Source organism: Phocoena phocoena, chromosome 11, assembly GCF_963924675.1.
Source record: "Phocoena phocoena chromosome 11, mPhoPho1.1, whole genome shotgun sequence".
Lineage (NCBI taxonomy): Eukaryota > Metazoa > Chordata > Mammalia > Artiodactyla > Phocoenidae > Phocoena > Phocoena phocoena.
The window spans coordinates 53,387,592-53,404,378 of NC_089229.1; the positions used below are offsets into that span (position 1 = coordinate 53,387,592).

Consider the following 16,787-nt stretch of genomic DNA (forward strand, 5'->3'; position numbering starts at 1 on the left):
ACATTAGATCGTTTATTCCATCAAGACCACAAAACCTCACTGGCTGTTTACACAGAGAGTAAACATGAGTCCAATAGTGTTTATCGAGGAGCACACTGGGGAACATGTCCTCAAGCAATCAGAATTTTGGGCACTTGGAAGGCCAAAGAATAATCAGCCATAAACCCTGTGAGTCCTGCTTCCTAAGGGACTAGCGGAATTCAGAGAAGGGAGAGAGCGAGCACCATCTAACCTGGAGAGGGAGGACAAGATAAAAGAAGGAAGCAGTAATGAGTGATGCCTTACAGAATGTTTGGAAGATTAGCTTGAAGGGCTATTAGCTATAATCAAGCGAATTATCATGGAGGGCCTAGAACTGGACCCGAGGCGGCAGATCAGGTCTTCAGCAAGGGGATCAGCATGATAAGTGAATGTGGCGGTGGAAGTCTTAGCTTGTAACAGCACGTGGATGGGGGGTGCAGAGGTAGGGAGGTGCAGACCGGGAGGCCACCGTAGAAGTGAAACCATGTGGCAGTGAGGCTCTGAGCTGGGGCAGGGACCAGGAAAGCCAAAAGGAGGCACACGGGAGAGGCATTTCACAAAACCACGTAACAAGAACTGAGGGCACACTTGATTTTTAGAGGATGAAGCAGGGTGAAATTTTTAAAAAATTAAACTTTGCTTTCTAGCCTGTGAGAAAGGAAGAAGGTTGCTTGTTGGGGTCTGAAGAGGAAAAATAATTTTATCCTTTTTCCCTCCGAGTTTTCTGAACCAATTTAAAAAACAGACACAGGAGTCTGGGATGAAAATAACTTTATAGCGAGGATAAAGTTAGACTGGAAACCGCGGTTTGGATCTAAAACCAAAATGGACGTTTTATTCCTCACCTCCAGCCCTCAAATTAAACTTGCCTCCCGGACCGGCTCTCATCTCCCCACCCCGCCAAGGGAGGTTTTCCTGGTATTTACCTGCCGGAGGACAGGAACAGAGGGACAGGTGCTGCTTATGGACAAGTAGGGACCAAGGAGAAAACTCCAGCGGGCTCACTGTCCCATGTCCCTTCTCACCAATCCTATAGGGAGAGGGGCCCATCACAATACAATGCCTTTGTGCCTCTGTTGACTACAAAATGACTTAGAGGCTTAACAGGAGAATTTATTATTATCCTTCATACTTCTGCGGGTTGAATGGGCTGAGCTGGGTGCTTCTCACGTGGTCACAGTTGGCTATCAGTTGGGGCTGGAGTCATCTGAAGGCTAGATGGGCTGCAAGTCCGAAACCGCTCGCTCACGTGGTTGGCAGTTGATGTGGGCTGTCAGCTGAGTGTTGGGTCGAGGCAGCTACACACAGCCTCTCCATGTGGTTTTGGCTTCTCCTGGCATTACTGCAGCTGGATTCTGAGAGGAAACATCCCAAGAGGAGTGGTTTGAGAGACTGAGGCAGAAGCTACAAAGCTTTATTTTTGTTTTTTTCGGTACACGGGCCTCTCACTGTTGTGGCCTCTCCCGTTGCGGACCACAGGCTCCGGACGCGCAGGCCCAGCGGCCATGGTTCACGGGCCCAGCCGCTCCGCGGCATGTGGGATCTTCCCGGACCGGGGCACGAACCCGTGTCCCCTGCATCGGCAGGCAGACTCTCAACCACTGCGCCACCAGGGAAGCGCTACAAAGCTTTTTAAGACCTAGCCTCAGGAGTCCCAGAACATCACCTCTTCCACATGCTGGTGATTAAAGAAATCGCTAAGGTGGGTCCATATTTGAGGAGAGGAGAACTAGAATCTACCCTTGATGAGAGGAGCAGCGTGCTTGTACAGGGAGGGAAGGAAGTGATGGTGGTCATTTTGGAGACCTTCTACCATCGCCTTCCTGTAGAAGTGTCCTCCCTGCTGTGAAAACTTGAGGATTAGAGTAATCATCCTCTGTCTTTCCAGTGCCAACTAATATAAGTTGATGCATTAGTTATTTACCTAGTTAATTAAGAAAGGAAACCTAGTTTGCAGTGTAGAGGCAGATTTACAGTGATGCTGGTTAATTAAATGTAAGTATCAGGGTCCTTCACTCAGACCAACCTTCAAGGAGTTCTGGTTGTTACTGGGAAATGTAGACAGTTCTATGTGGTGAGGAGAGGCAAGGTTACAATCAGGAATCATTTCCTTGCAATCATTTCTCAAAAGAAAGGGACCTCACTTTCCATGGTTCCAGTAATCTGTTGCAATTTCTCTTCTCATTCCTAATAAGCATTCACATTAGTATCTAAGTTTGTATTCATAATTATTTCTGTGTTCTTTTTCTTAAAGAGAGCTCCCCAGAAAAATACTGTATCATCTCACTTATATGTGGAACCAAAAACAAAACCCCCAAGAAACAACAACAAAAAACCAAAACGCAAAGAGATCAGACTTGCAGCTACCAGAGGTGGGGACAAAGGGGAATTAGAGGAAGGTGCTCAAAAGGTAAGACTCCCAGTTATAAGATAAATAACTACTAGGGATGTAATGTACAGCATGATAACTATAGTTTCCCATATATTGTACTGCTGTACAATATATGGGAAAGTAGTTAAGAGAGTAAATCCTAAGAGTTCTCATCACAAAGAAAACAACATTTTCCTTTTATTCTTCTGTTTTCTCTTTTTATTGCATCTATATGAGAAGGTGGATGTTAGCTGAACCTACCGTGGTAATCATTTCACAATATATAAATCAAACCGTCATGCTGTATGCCCGAAATTTATACAGTGATGTATGTCAATTGTTTCTCAGTAAAGCTGGGGAAAAAAACACTCCCCAAATTGCATAAACTTCAGGCCTTACAAACCCTGGATCCCCCTGCACAAAGGGAAAATGATGAGTTCTGTCTAAAGATACTTTGATAATTTACAGAAGTTGTATTTGGCACTCTTTTTTTTTAACCAGTCTTAATTGAGATATAATTGACATATGAGATTGTATAAATTTAAGATGTACAGTGTTTGGATGTGTATACTTACATACAGTTGACCCTTGAGCACCATGAGTTTGAACGGCACGGTCCACTTATATATGGATTTTTTTTCTATATGTTATGGAAAAACCCAAATGAATTTTTTGGCCAACCCGATACTACAGTACTACACAGTGAGTTTGGTTGAACCGCAGATGTAGAGGAACCACACATACGGAGGGCTGACTATATAAGTTACATGCAGAGTTTCAGCGGCGCAGAGGGTCAGCGCCCCTAACCCCCTAGTTGTTCGAGGATCAGCTGTATTGCAAAATGATTATCACGGTAGTGTTAGCTAACCCCCCTATCGCATCACTAATTACCATTCCTTTTCTGTATCACTTGCAGGTATGTAACACGGTATGACATACAGATTATGTATATACATTATATATAGTATGTATATATGTGTGTGTGTGTGTGTGTATATAATACAGTACATACACATTATATTTAACTATAATCACCATGCTGTACTTTGGATTCCCAGAACTTATTCATCTTATAACTGGAAGTTTGTGCCGTTTGACCATCATCTCTCCATTTCTCTCCCCCCCCCCGCTCCTGAAAACCACCACTTTCCTCTATGTTCTCTGAGTTCAGTTTTATGGGCAGTTTTCTGACTCTCTTCTCTAGTCCCACATGTCCGCAGCATCTCATACATCTGCTTCTCAGTTGGGTTGATGCCCCCTTGGGGGCATATGCTCCCCTCCCATCACCACCACCACTTTGAAAATGTCTGGGGGAAAAACAATCACATGTTAAGAGTGTATAGAACTGCTTTCTTTGATTCTGGTACCATGTGACCTTATACATACAGGAGAGACTTCACGCCCTAGCCTGTCCATCTCCATCTCTAATTCTCCACTCTAGCTGTAAAAAATCACTCGTGATGTACCTGTGTGTCATCCATATGGATGGTTCCCATTAGGAGCTGTCTTGAGATTTGCTAACCAGCTATTTGAATAAAACCACAATTTGAAATTTACTTGTACACACACCAAAAAGTCTAGCTTTTGAAATTTGTGGTCACACAAGGGAAGCCAACATGTATATTGTGTCAAACATTCCTTCTCATTGGAGATTATTCCCCTCTGATCCTCTCCTGAACAGTAATAATTTCACTTGAATGTTTCTAGTGAGTATCTTTCTCTTTTTTTTGCATTAATTTATTGTATTACCTCATGTAAGAATAGTTTGAGGAGTTTAAGAATGCAAACCCCTGGAATCCACTTCCTGAAAATCTGAATCACTAGGTGTAGGGTGGGGTCCTAACAATTTTCACATTTTTAGACACTTCTGCAGCAGGTGATCCAAAGACCACTCTTTGAATAACACTGTCATAAGCTGTTCTTCGCTGTGTTTCAGGAACTTTAGTTTAATAATCCTAAAGTCATCCATGCTCTAGTCCTAGATTGCATGATTCATTCTCACCATGCCTGTGGCTCCGTTCTAGGCTGGTAGGTTAGGGCTACTGCACACCTCACTGTCTGCTTGATCGTAGGTCTGCCGAGACCTGGCCTGCTTGCAAGCAGTGGGGTCAACTTTGCCACGGGACAGGTATCCCATAGCTTACCAGGGCTGATTTGGTCTCCTCTTCTAAGGCAAGATACACAGTAACCTGCTCTCCTGCTCCCTGGAGATCCCTAAAATCCTGCCATTGTGAAACGAGTCCTGTGAAGTAGTAACACAGTGTCGTTATTATGTTTAGTCCCAATGGCCAAAAGTAGCATCTACAAGAATAAGGAACAGTAGTCATTTAATCATTTACACGCCGGGAGACCAGATAACCTACCCTCTCAACCGGGACATTTTTGGGAGTCAGTGGGGACACTATTAATAATTATACTGGGAAAGCAGCATAAACCCAAACTATCTCAGGCAAACAGGGATGGACGGTCACTCTGTATCTGCCTCCCCCACCTCCTAAATGGATTTGACATGACTCAGTCTGTCTACACGGCACCCACGTACTTTCACTCACAGGCTGGGATTTCCTCTGACCCTGATCTCTGCAGACGGGCATTTTAATGGACACAAACGTAATCCTCACATGACTAACAAGCTGGACTCAAGTCCATTTGTTCACTGATCCAGTCAGTGAGGCTTGGATTCTGTGGTGAACAAGCCATTGGAATCCCAGAGAAAGGAGTAGATGATAGGAGTGCCCCCATCTGTAAAGGAAATTCCTTCCTCTATAGCTTACCTCCCAAAGTTGTAAAGTTCTGGCCTCACGTGGAGAAAATGAAAGCCTTACGCTATCGCGGCCAGCCACTGGGTACAACTTTAGACTCTCTATACCACCTAATATCTTAGCTGGTTTAGCAGCTTTTTCAGTTATTAGATGGTATCCACCCTCAAAAGGCAAATGTTTATTTTGTCTGTAGACTCCAAAAAAAAAAAGAAAAACACCAAGCCTCAAGAATATCTGTGGTGCATTTCACATAGAAAATTATACCCACAGCCACAACAACCAGCTTCTTTTGGGGTAGGAGGAACAGCCAACATATCTGTCATATTTCAATGTCCCTTGATTCATTTGCAGTCAGACGCTCTGAGGTCATGTGGTCAATCCCATCCAGGTCGAACTCATCCTGTGATGAAAGAGTCGGGGAATGGTAGAGCCATAAGCATCCCCAGTGGCCGCATCATCCTGACCTTTCATTTCACAAAGGGAGATGCTGAAGATTTGAGAAGCCTCATCCCTTACCACTCCCCAGTGGAAATCCAGTACTGTAGCCAAGCCAAACTACGCAAAGCCACCCTAGCACACCAGCCTTCTCTCTCACCCCCAGGCGTTGGCCCCTGCAGTTCCCTCTCCGTGTAAGGCACGTGGTGCCCAAAGTCCTCCCTCCTTGATGCTCCCCATCTGGTAAATCAGTACTTCCTCATTTCATATTCCCGGCAGGTTGTCAAGAGATTTTAAAATGTGAGTGAACAAAGTGGTTTTGCCTAACTACTAAGGGGCAGAGGTGGGTCTCACACCCAAGTCTTCTGCCACCAAATTCAGTGTGTATTTCATGACATCATCTAGTGTAGACAGAATCACAACAGAGAATTCAAGTGCAGTCTTGGTGGCCTGCCAGCATGCCAGTATTGAAATAATCCACTGTGACGAAATATGCTAGAGTTTTATTTTCTTCTGGTATAAGTGCTATGTTCAGCGTTCTGCAGGTTGAGCTTTTGGGTTGGTTGGCCATGGCGGGTGAAGAGGAAAAGAGTTTGTACTCTTCTTATTTTCTACCACCTACTGGCAGCCTTTACCTTGGGGACCACCTGACTTTTCTGCCAAAACATGATTGAGCGTCCCAATCTCTGTCAATTTTAAGTGAGACTTTAGGAAATGAACACCAGGTCCCTTGGGCTCGTCCTTAACTCATCTCCTTTCACCAACTAGCTTACTTTCAGGTGTATTGCCCTGAGATCAGAGCCGTAAAAAAAATAACATGCTGTGCATTAGAATTTGTAGTTCTCTTCCACATTATCTCATTTGATCTTTTTTTTTTGCGATACGCGGGCCTCTCACTGTTGTGGCCTCTCCCGTTGCAGAGCACAGGCTCCAGACGCACAGGCTCAGCAGCCATGGCGCACGGGCCCAGCTGCTCCGCAGCATGTGGGATCCTCCTGGACCGGGGCACGAACCCATGTCCCCTGCGTCGGCAGGCGGACTCTCAACCACTGCGCCACCAGGGAAGCCCTCTCATTTGTTCTTTGTAACAGCTTTGTGAGAAAGGTAGAGTGGGTGTTATAATATTTATTTTTCTTGTATTTTTTTTTCCATTTTTTTAAACAATGATTTCAGGGATGAGAACACTGAGAGCTAAAGAAATAAAGGACTCGTCTCCAGTCCCAAGGCTGGTTAGAAGCAGAGACCTGAAGTGAGGGCTCCTACTAACCCAGGCAGGGAGGGTTCTGCTTCTGCACACAGCCGGACCTGAGCTCCTGGCTCACCTCATCCTACCTCAAGTACTTAAACGGAAAAAGGGTTTGGAGGACGTGCTGAGCTGATAAAGATGTGAGAACCGTGAGGACATCCTAGACGAGCAGCCAAGACTGGGCAAATGGAAGAACTGATGGATTCTTTTAAACAGTGGCTTCAGGGGCTTCCCTGGTGGCGCAGTGGTTGAGAGCCCGCCTGCCGATGCAGGGGACACGGGTTCGTGCCCCGGTCCGGGAAGATCCCACGTGCCGCGGAGCGGCTGGGCCCGTGAGCCATGGCCACTGAGCCTGCGCGTCCGGAGCCTGTGCTCAGCAACGGGAGGGGCCACAGCAGTGAGAGGCCCGCGTACCGCAAAAAAACAAAAACAAAAACAAAAAACACCAGTGGCTTCAGGAAGCAGCGTCAGCTTACAGCAGCACGAGCTCTCACAGGCCCCTGAAATTTCCTCAGTAACAGAGCAAAAGGGCGAACAGATATTAGACAGGCACTGAGACAGCAGCCAGCTGAGCGGAGGCACCGCATTAAAGAGCTGTTTGTCTCCACTCCCCCGTAAAGCAGCGCCCGGTGACGACGGTAAGGGTGACTGTGCCCTAGAGTCGGGGGGCAGCTGTGAGAGCCGTCAGCACCTGGCTTCCTCAGGGGCGTATACTAGCCGCGACCCTTGGTGACCCCAGACTTCCTCCTGCTTGCCCCTCCCCTCCCGAACGCTGAGTGGTTTTTGTTTATTAGCAGCTCCCCTGAGGATAGGGGGCGAAAAGGAAAGAGTCTCTGCTACTCCTGGTAAATACCAGCGCACCACAGTTCGACGACTGCTGGGAGCGTCGGCGTCGACAAGCTAAAACGGTTGGGTCACCACGAGCTGAGGGGGTCTTCGGAATGGATCTCATATGAATTCTTTTTCTTTTCTTCCCATTTATTCTTTGTCTCAGTAAGTATGTCCCGAAGATCTAGTGGTATTTACTCTATGAAAGTTACGGCGAGGCCCACAGAAGAAGTGCAAAATGGGACCTCTGGCCTCCAGAGGTTGAGTTTGGGGGGAAGAGACGGTGACCAGCTCTCAGGGTGTTCGCTGTAAGCAGGACAAGGGTACATGTCCAGCAAGGGAAATGCTTCCCTTGGTGGTTTATTGTGTGGTTTCCAAGAGCTAGGCTCTGTGCTCTGTTTGGGGTGGGGTGGGGGGGCGGGGCAGAAACAAATGGGACAACTCAGACCTCGCCTCAGGGGAGCTTATTGCCTAAGACCATGTTTTCAGGGTGAGGTTCCCCCATCACTTGCATTGGAATTACCCTTGTTTACATAGGCTGATGCCTGGGCTAAGATCTACACAATCAGAATCTTTAAAGGTGGGTCCCTGAATCTTAATTAGCACGCCAAGTGATTCTTAAATACATTAAAGTAAAGTTGGAGAATAACTACTCACATGGAAGAGACAGACAAGTGAACCCAGACTGGTACAAATACGTGAGTACTGTGCTCGTGAACATGAAAGGGATTGTGTCTGCAGAGGACCAAGGAAAAGAAAGGGAAATCCTCAGGTCTTCCTCAGGGTTACTCTGGCAGCGTCCCCCTCAGCCTCTCTTCTTCACCAGCAGTCTAACACTGTCCACATCCTCTTAATCCGGAGGAGTGGCAGGTCCCCAAAAGGAAGGAAAGGGAGGCACAGCAAGGGACCTGTGGAAAGTCACCTCACTGGTTCAGATCTCTGTTCACATGGTGTCTTTCCGGAGACACCCGCCTTAACCACATCTTCTAAAATGGCTCTCTTGTCACTCTCCTTACCCGCCTGACTTTTCTTCAAGCACCTGTCATCTTCTGGCATTGTAATTTATTTGTGTGTCATTGCACCTAGTTTAGAAGTTGTGAGGACTTTGTCACTTTTGTTCACAGCTGTTGGCACATAGTAAGTGCTCAATAAACATGTCATGGAGGGTCCAGGAGGGCAGATGGATCCACCCCAGCCTCATCTCTCCACGGCTCAAATTCTGTTGCGCTGAGAAACGGCAAGAGTCTCAGGATGCCCGTGGCCTTTCTTGGCAGATGGGCACGCGGGAAGGAGCCACTAGGACCCTGCCCGTGTTCTCCAGACCCCCTTCCCACAAAGGCCTTTGCAGATCGTATCTCTCCCCTCCCAGAGACTGTCTTCCTCATGTCTGAGTCCTGGGGAGCCACAGAGCCCATTACTTTTGATGTGAAGCTTCCCGAACATTAAGAAGCTATTTGAGGAATGGAACAGGGAGGTCCGGGGAGGTGAGTGTGGTCTGATTGAGGAGGCCCTGCAACAGCTTCGGGGAGGGAAGGTCGGGTCTCCAGAGCCCACTGGAATCCTTTGAAGCCCTAGCCGCTGGGGAGGATAAGCATGCAGTTGGATGCCTTGCATGGCAGTCCGGCTTTTCTGAGAGCGTTTTCACAAAATGTTCTGCATCACAGGTTAATGTATAAGACACGAGTTGTAAGTGGAAAGTTGGCAAAGTCCTTTGGAAACTGGCTAAAGGGCAGGAAACAAAGGGTAGCAGTAAAAAAAAAAAAACCTAAAAGGATGTTAATTGGAGAGTGCTTCAGGGAATAGGGTTGAGACTAGCTGTTTATTATTTACATAAGAATTGCTTGGAGAATGGTACTGAAAGGGATTTTCATGTTGGCCAAGGAAACTGCATTAGAGGGTTATGTGTGGAAATGTGAATAGTGGAATTAGGGAAGGATTCAATTTATTGATGGAAGTGAAGAGGAACATTTTATAACATGTTGCTGTTTATCAACCCACATCCGTTTTGTTGGCCAGATCTCCATTTGAATAAAACAGCTTCAGCTTAAAACAACTCAAATCTCCACGCTTTGGGGGGCCACAGAAAGCACTTGAAGAGATTTCGGCACCCTACACACGGGGCAGGTCCTGAAATGAAATGGCTGTTATCTTTGACCTTAGAAACCTCTCTTTTAAAAGGAGCTGCAGGGCAGGTGGCATCTCCTAGTTTGCTAGAAGCAGAAGGTGCTACAAGCACCTGACATCCACATCTCCCTACCTCCCTTTATAAGAAACATTTTCTATCCTGTGGAGCTCAAAGTATCACAGAAATTTATTGTAGATCTACCCCAATAAGAAGCGAGCAGTCTTCCGCAAGCAAAGTTATTACACACTGGAAGTAACAACACAGTGACATAGGACTTGAAATTAGGAGCCCAGGGGTGACATGTGCTATCCTCGCTATAGCCTCCCCTACGGGGTAGTCTACACAGGCATCATAGAGGCCACTGAGCCCTTGGATTCTTTGTTACAGACCAGTAGGACTCCTCCGCGGCCTCAGTAGTCAAAGTGTGGTCCAGGGACCAGCAGCATCACATGGGAGCAAGTTAGAAATGTAGGCTCTCAGGGCTTCCCTGGTGGCACAGTGGTTGAGAATCCGCCTGCCGATGCAGGGGACACGGGTTCGTGCCCCGGTCCGGGAAGATCCCACATGCCGCGGAGCGGCTGGGCCCGTGAGCCATGGCCGCTGAGCCTGTGCTCCGCAACGGGAGAGGCCACAACAGTGAGAGGCCCGCGTACCGAAAAAAAAAAAAAGAAAGAAAAAAGAAATGCAGCAGGCTCTCAGGCCCCACCCCAGAAGTGAATTGGAATCTCCATTTTAGTAGGGTCCCGGGCTGATTCCTGTGCACATCAGCATTTCAGAAGCACTGCTCTGAGACACCCAGGGACCACAGAAGGTAAAGCAGAGGGGATCCAGTTGCCGCTAGAGTCAAAATTGAACCACAGGAGTTCAGCAGCCTGAAGACAAAATTCTGGCGTTTGGGACTTTCCAGTCTGTTGTAAACTTAAGATTCCCCCCTCCTGTTTTCTCTAATTTGGTCTCGTAGGGCACAGTGCCTTCTCTAGAATGTACACTTCCCCTGCCTTTTGAGAGGAAGATGTTAAAAGCCAGTCCAGCCTTCCCCCGAGTGCTCCTCTCCTGAGTGCGGTCCGTGTGCTGTGCCATTAGCTGATTGTTGCCGTCTTGTTCACCAGCCACAAAGGCTGTTTTTCATTTGAGCTCATTTTCCAAAAACTCTGTGGGCAAGTGCGGGGCATTTTGTTGTTTTCTGCTGCTGGGTGTAGGCTGTTCGTCCATAGGACCGGCCCTGTGGCAGGCAGGGGGTCACTGGCCTGGGCAGACCTTCCTAAAACATAGGAGGCTTGGCTTTTGAAGATGCGGATGTGAACGTTCTGCAGGCCTCTTAGAATTGTATTCTCTCGAGATCTGAGATGACCTGACAGTGATGGTGTGTGATGGGACACGGAAACAGCTGCCTATACTCCATCCGCCTTCCCTCCCCTCCCTTCCCTTTCTTTCCCTTCCCCTCCCTTCCCCTGGCCTACACCTTTCACTCAGACTTGTTTTTAGAAAACAGGATAATGAGGTGGGGTTGAAAGAGTTGGAAGATTGATGAAATTGACCTGCCTTTGTCCTCAGCTCATGAAGTGGTGTAGGCAGGGGCTGGTCCCATCAAATTAGCAGGGAAAAGCAGTGAAATCCCAAACTCCTCTCCCTCCCATCCTGTCCGAGTAGGGGTGACATGGCGTTGTGGCCTAGTGCAAGTAAGCCTTGATTCTTATTATTATTTTTTTTGCTAAGGTCACTATGTTCTTTTCCGAGAGTTGAGGGGGATGTTCAAATAGCCAAGTCATTCCAGGCACTAGAGGTGAGGACAGTCTGTTGAGACACACTTAGGAGATTCAGACTTGGCGTGTGTCCTTTGTGATTTAGGCTAGACTGAGGCTCCTCAAACCTGCGTGTAGTATCAGAGCCCCATCGTTGCATGCGATAAGTCCAGCCCCATGGGCCTCAGAGCAGGTAAGCCAAAAGGTATGAAGTGAGTACATGAAATAAAGTGTGTCTCCTTAGTCCTAAACCAATACATGCAGAGTAGCTGCCTTGGATCCTAGACTGGCCTTATCTCCCCTGCAGACTGAGAGCTCAGAAGCAGGGAAATCTGCTGTTTATCTTTATACTTAGATCACCTGGCACAGAGCAGGCCCTTAATAAATGTCTGTCGGATGGATGTGCAAAGGAAGGAAGGCAGCAAGCCTCCGGCTGCTCTTCTCGCTACCGCTGTATCTATTGTGAGTCATTGTTCCAGCCACATTTCAGGCATTACATTTTCAGTTAATTTCTTTCTTGTCAACTATTAATTTATTGGGCTCATTCACAGTTGTGTTTGGGGCCCGATATGTCTACACAAGCAAGTCTTCAAAGGAGGCTACCCCTGGGCCACAAAGCTTGCTGTATACCCAACTGCCTTATAGCGCACACCTAAAAACCACTGGGCTGGGCGGGAAAAGGGAAGGGAAATCAGAAGCCAGTCTGCTAGGGGGAATAAGATGCTCCCAACTTCTTAAGCAGGGGTATTGCTGTTCATTTCAGGTAAGAGTCTACGATCTCTCCAGATACGAGCATGGAGCAGATGATGTGCTGATCTTGGCCACTGATGGACTCTGGGATGTTTTATCAAATGAAGAAGTGGCAGAAGCAGTCACTCAGTTTCTCCCTAACTGTGATCCAGATGACCCTCACAGGTTTGTGCATTTCTGTGATTGGAGGGTTGTTCCTTAAGCAGTCTTTCACGTGACTGAAATAAATAATAATCTTGCACTTTTCATCATTCATTCTGATATAGATGGTTTAGTAACCAAGCTGCAAAAGGGACTACACTTCTTATTAGAGGTACTTTCACAGCCAAATAAAAATCCTCCTTAAGTTAAACCTAGATACAGGTGGTAAAGAATTTGTTTTGTGAGATATTTCAGCAGTATATCTTTCTCAGATTCTTCCTTCATATCCTACAAAGTGGGAATAACCCACGTTGTGATCCTCCTCGTAAGAATGATAGCAAATGCTCCCAGCGTTCATTTCCATCCATTGAGGAACTGTTTCTTTCAAGAAACATTGGGAAAGGAGAGAAAGATTAAAGTAGGGATTCCTTATAACATGATGGCCGTGTAAACATCCTAAACAACCCTAGGTGACTCAGAAGTAAACAGAAATCCCCTCTGGAGAAAGGCACCTTTCTCTTAGAACACAAGGAAATAAATCACCGTGAGTGAAAACGAGCAGAAACAATAGAGAGCCGAGTTGGACCTGTAAATATTATTGGATTTATCAGCCAAAAAATATAAATAAATATTTTAACATGTTTCAGAAATATTTTTAAAAGCATTGAAATCATGCATAAGGTCAAAAGACTGTAAATGACTGCACAGATTTTTAAAATAAAGAAATGGGACTTCTGGAGATGAAAAATATAAAAATAGGAACTACAAATTCAATGGATTAAACAGATTGGAGACAGTTGAACAGGTACACTGATGAACTGAAGAACTGATCTGAACAATCCAGAATATGGCTCAAAGAGACAAAGAGGGAAAGGATGAAGTGAGATTGAGACTAGGAAGATAACTAAGAGGCTAAAAAGAATTGCAAAAGGAAATACTATAGAAAGTGGGAAAAAAAAAGTTCCAATCCAGAACTGTGGAATGATATTAAACCTAAGATCCAGAAAGCCCAACAGATCTCAAAAGCAGAAGAAAGAAAGAGATAATTTTAAGTAGATATTTTATAATGAAACGGAAGAATTTAAACAAAAAAGATACTAAAAGCAGCCAGAAAGACAAAACAGATACATAAGAATAGCATTTACAGTGATAGCTGACTTTTCAAAAATAACAGTAGAAGCCAAGACCGTGGAGTTATATCTTCAGTTGGCTAAGAAAAGCAGCTCTCAATTTTTAGAATTTTTATATACAGTAAAGATATCAATAAAGAGGATGAAGTAAAAGCATTTTGAGGCAGAACAAAACTGAGAAATTTTACTGCCATCCAGCCTCCTCTGAAGAAGATTCTATAGGATGTCCTCAGATAAGAAAAGGAAATGATCCCAGATGGAAGACTGAGAAGTAAGATGGATTATTAAGCTATTAGTAAATAGGTATACTTAAACATATACTAACTATATAAAAACTGCAATAAGAATGTCTAATATGTGGTTAAAAATGATAAAATACTGAATAAAAACAGCATAATAAATTGGCCAGTGGAGATAGTAATCAGCTAAAGTATGCTATGGTTCTACTTGAAAAGAGGTTAAAAGTGTTTAACTTTAGACTTGAAATGTGTTTAAATAGCTAAGAAAGCGAAAGAAAGAATAGAAAGTGTAATTTTCAAACTAGTCAAGCCCATATAGAATTAAAAACCAAACTTCTAAACAACTTATAAATCAAAAAATTGTAATAAAAATTAGAAATTACCAGGGCCTAAATAATACTACATATCAAGACTTTAAAGGCTGAATTTTGAGCCTTCCCCCCCCCCACCAATTTAATGAGCTATGCATAGGTGAAAAGCTCTACTCATCCCTGACCTGCCAGAAGTGACTATATTCCTTCCATATCATAAAAGAACTTTTTCCAACCCTCCCAACCTCCCAGTTCCCCAGATCACAGGGACCCTGCCCACAAGCTCCAGGCTTCTGACCACAGAAAAAGAAAAATAGCCCCTTAACCAAAGAGAAAGTTATTCCTCAGAGTAAGATCTAGAAGCCTGCTTTGTGCTACTGGGCTAATTCTGCCCATATTATTCCTATAAACATGTACACAGGAATTCTTATAACTTCACAGTTCTGAGGGGCCACAGGAGTGGAGCTGTCTACTTATGGACTGTGTGCTCTTTTCCTGCATATAGGCTGTTAGTAAACCACTGTCCTAATTTAAAAATTTAGGTCTGCGGTCCTTATTTCAACAACGGCATCTAGATTAAGAATTAAAAACAACAAAATAAACCCAGGAAAAGTAATGGAAGGAAAAATTAAAGATAACAAAAAAGAGAACAAATATACAATAAAAATAAACAGTAAAGCCAAAATCTGTTTCTTTAAAACAGCTAACACATTAGGGAAATGCAAATCAAACCACACTGACATACTACCTCACACCCATTATGCTGGCTATTTAAAAACAAACACACGAAGAGAAAAAAACAAGTGTTGGTGAGAATGTGGAGAAATTGGAACGTCTTGTGCATTACTGGTGAGAATGTAAAACGGTACAGGTTCTGTGGAAAACAGTATGGTGATTAAACATATAAATATATCCATTAATTCTACTTCTGGGTATGTACCCCAAAATGAGTGAAAGCAGGGACTCAAATAGGTACGTGTACACCCATGTTCATAGCAGCATTATTCACCATAGCAAAAAGGTGGAAGCAACCCGAGTGTCCATCAACAAATTAAATGGGATAAACAAAATGCGGTATATAATACAATGGAATGTTAGTCAGTCTTAAAAAGGAATGAAATTCTCACACATGGATGGACCTTGAAGACATTATGCTCAGTGAAATAATCTAGTCAGAGGAGGACAAACATCGTATGATTCCACTTACATGACGTCCCTAGAGTCGTCAAATTCATAGGGACAGAAAGTAGAATGGTGGTTGCCAGGTGCCGGGCCGGGGGGATAGGGAGTTGGTGTTTAATGGTTATAGCATTTCAGTTTGGGAAGAGGAGAAAGTTCTGGAGATAAACGGTGGTAGTAGTTATACAACAACGTGAATGTACTTAATGCCACAGAACTGTACACTTTAAGATGTTAATTTTTATGTTATGTGTATTTTACCACAAAAAATAATTTCTCAAAAAAAAGCAAATTAAAAAGAAAACTAACTAAAGTAGATAAATTTCCCTTAAGACTAATCAAAAACAAGGGGGTCCAGCAAATAAATATTAGCAATAAAAAGCAGTCATAAGAGATGCGGCAGTAATGAACCTATACATATTCTTTAATAGGAACATTGTTAAAATATTAATTTTTCCTAAATTGATCTTTAGAGTGAGTAGAATTATAACCAAAATTCCAGTGAGGTATTCATGGAACTTTGTAAGCCGATTCTGAGATATATGTGGAAGAACAAAATGCCAAGAATGTTTGTGACACTTCTGTATGGGTCTTACCCTTCTGGATATTAGTACAAAATCAGAACAATTAAGATGGTGCAGAAAAATTAAAAATGGGTCCTTCCCTCACACCATACACTAAAATCAAGTCCAGGCAAGTTAAGACTTAACTGTGAAAGGAAAAGTAAATACAACTTTTAGGAAATAGCATAGGAGACTATTTTTATGATCTTATAGTAGAGAAGGATTTCTTAAACAAGATACAGAAAGCACAAACAAGAAAAGATTGATAACCTTGACTACATTAGGATTACCGTCTTTGCTTCTTCAAAAGACAACATAAAGAGAATAAAATGGCAACGTGATAGCTGGGAGAAGATCTTTGCAATTTGTATAACCAAAGAGGGATTCATACCCATAAATACAATGAACTGTCACAGATCCAGAAAGACAACACAAATAACCCAATAGAAAAATGAGCAAGTACCCAACAGTCATCACACAGAAGAAAATTAATGGCCAATAAATATATGAAAGAAACTTCAACAGTCAGAGGAGTAGAAATAATTAAAAACATGTAGAACAACTGCAGATGGATTTGTGAATTTGTAGAAAGACTCTGAAGACGGCTTGGCATATGCATATCTTATAACCCAGAAGCTCCACTCTTAGGTCTGTACCCTGGAGCAGTGGTTCTGAAAGTGTGGTCTTTGGGTCACATGGCATCAGCATCGTCTGAGAACTTGCTAGAAATACAAATCTTCAGGCTCAACCCCAGATCTACCAAATAAAACTCCAGTGGTAGGACCCAGGGATCTGTGTTTTAACAAACAACCCAGGTGTTTTTTCTATTCTGGTGCTGGTGTAATTCAATTTATACAAAAAGGTATCCACACAATTGTTTTTATTATAAGAATTGGAAGCAACCTGCATGTCCAACCATAGGATGGATAAACAAAGAATGAAAT

General features: G+C 44.2%; 1 protein-coding gene across 1 annotated transcript in view; it reads left to right on the top strand.

The window, feature by feature from the left end:
* Nucleotides 1-16,787, top strand: part of PPM1H (protein phosphatase, Mg2+/Mn2+ dependent 1H) — a 257,523-nt gene that overhangs the window by 226,794 nt on the left and 13,942 nt on the right. The window contains exon 9 of the mRNA XM_065887438.1: nt 12,294-12,445. Within this exon, the coding sequence (XP_065743510.1) occupies nt 12,294-12,445 (152 nt within the window). The remainder of the gene's footprint in view (nt 1-12,293; nt 12,446-16,787) is intronic.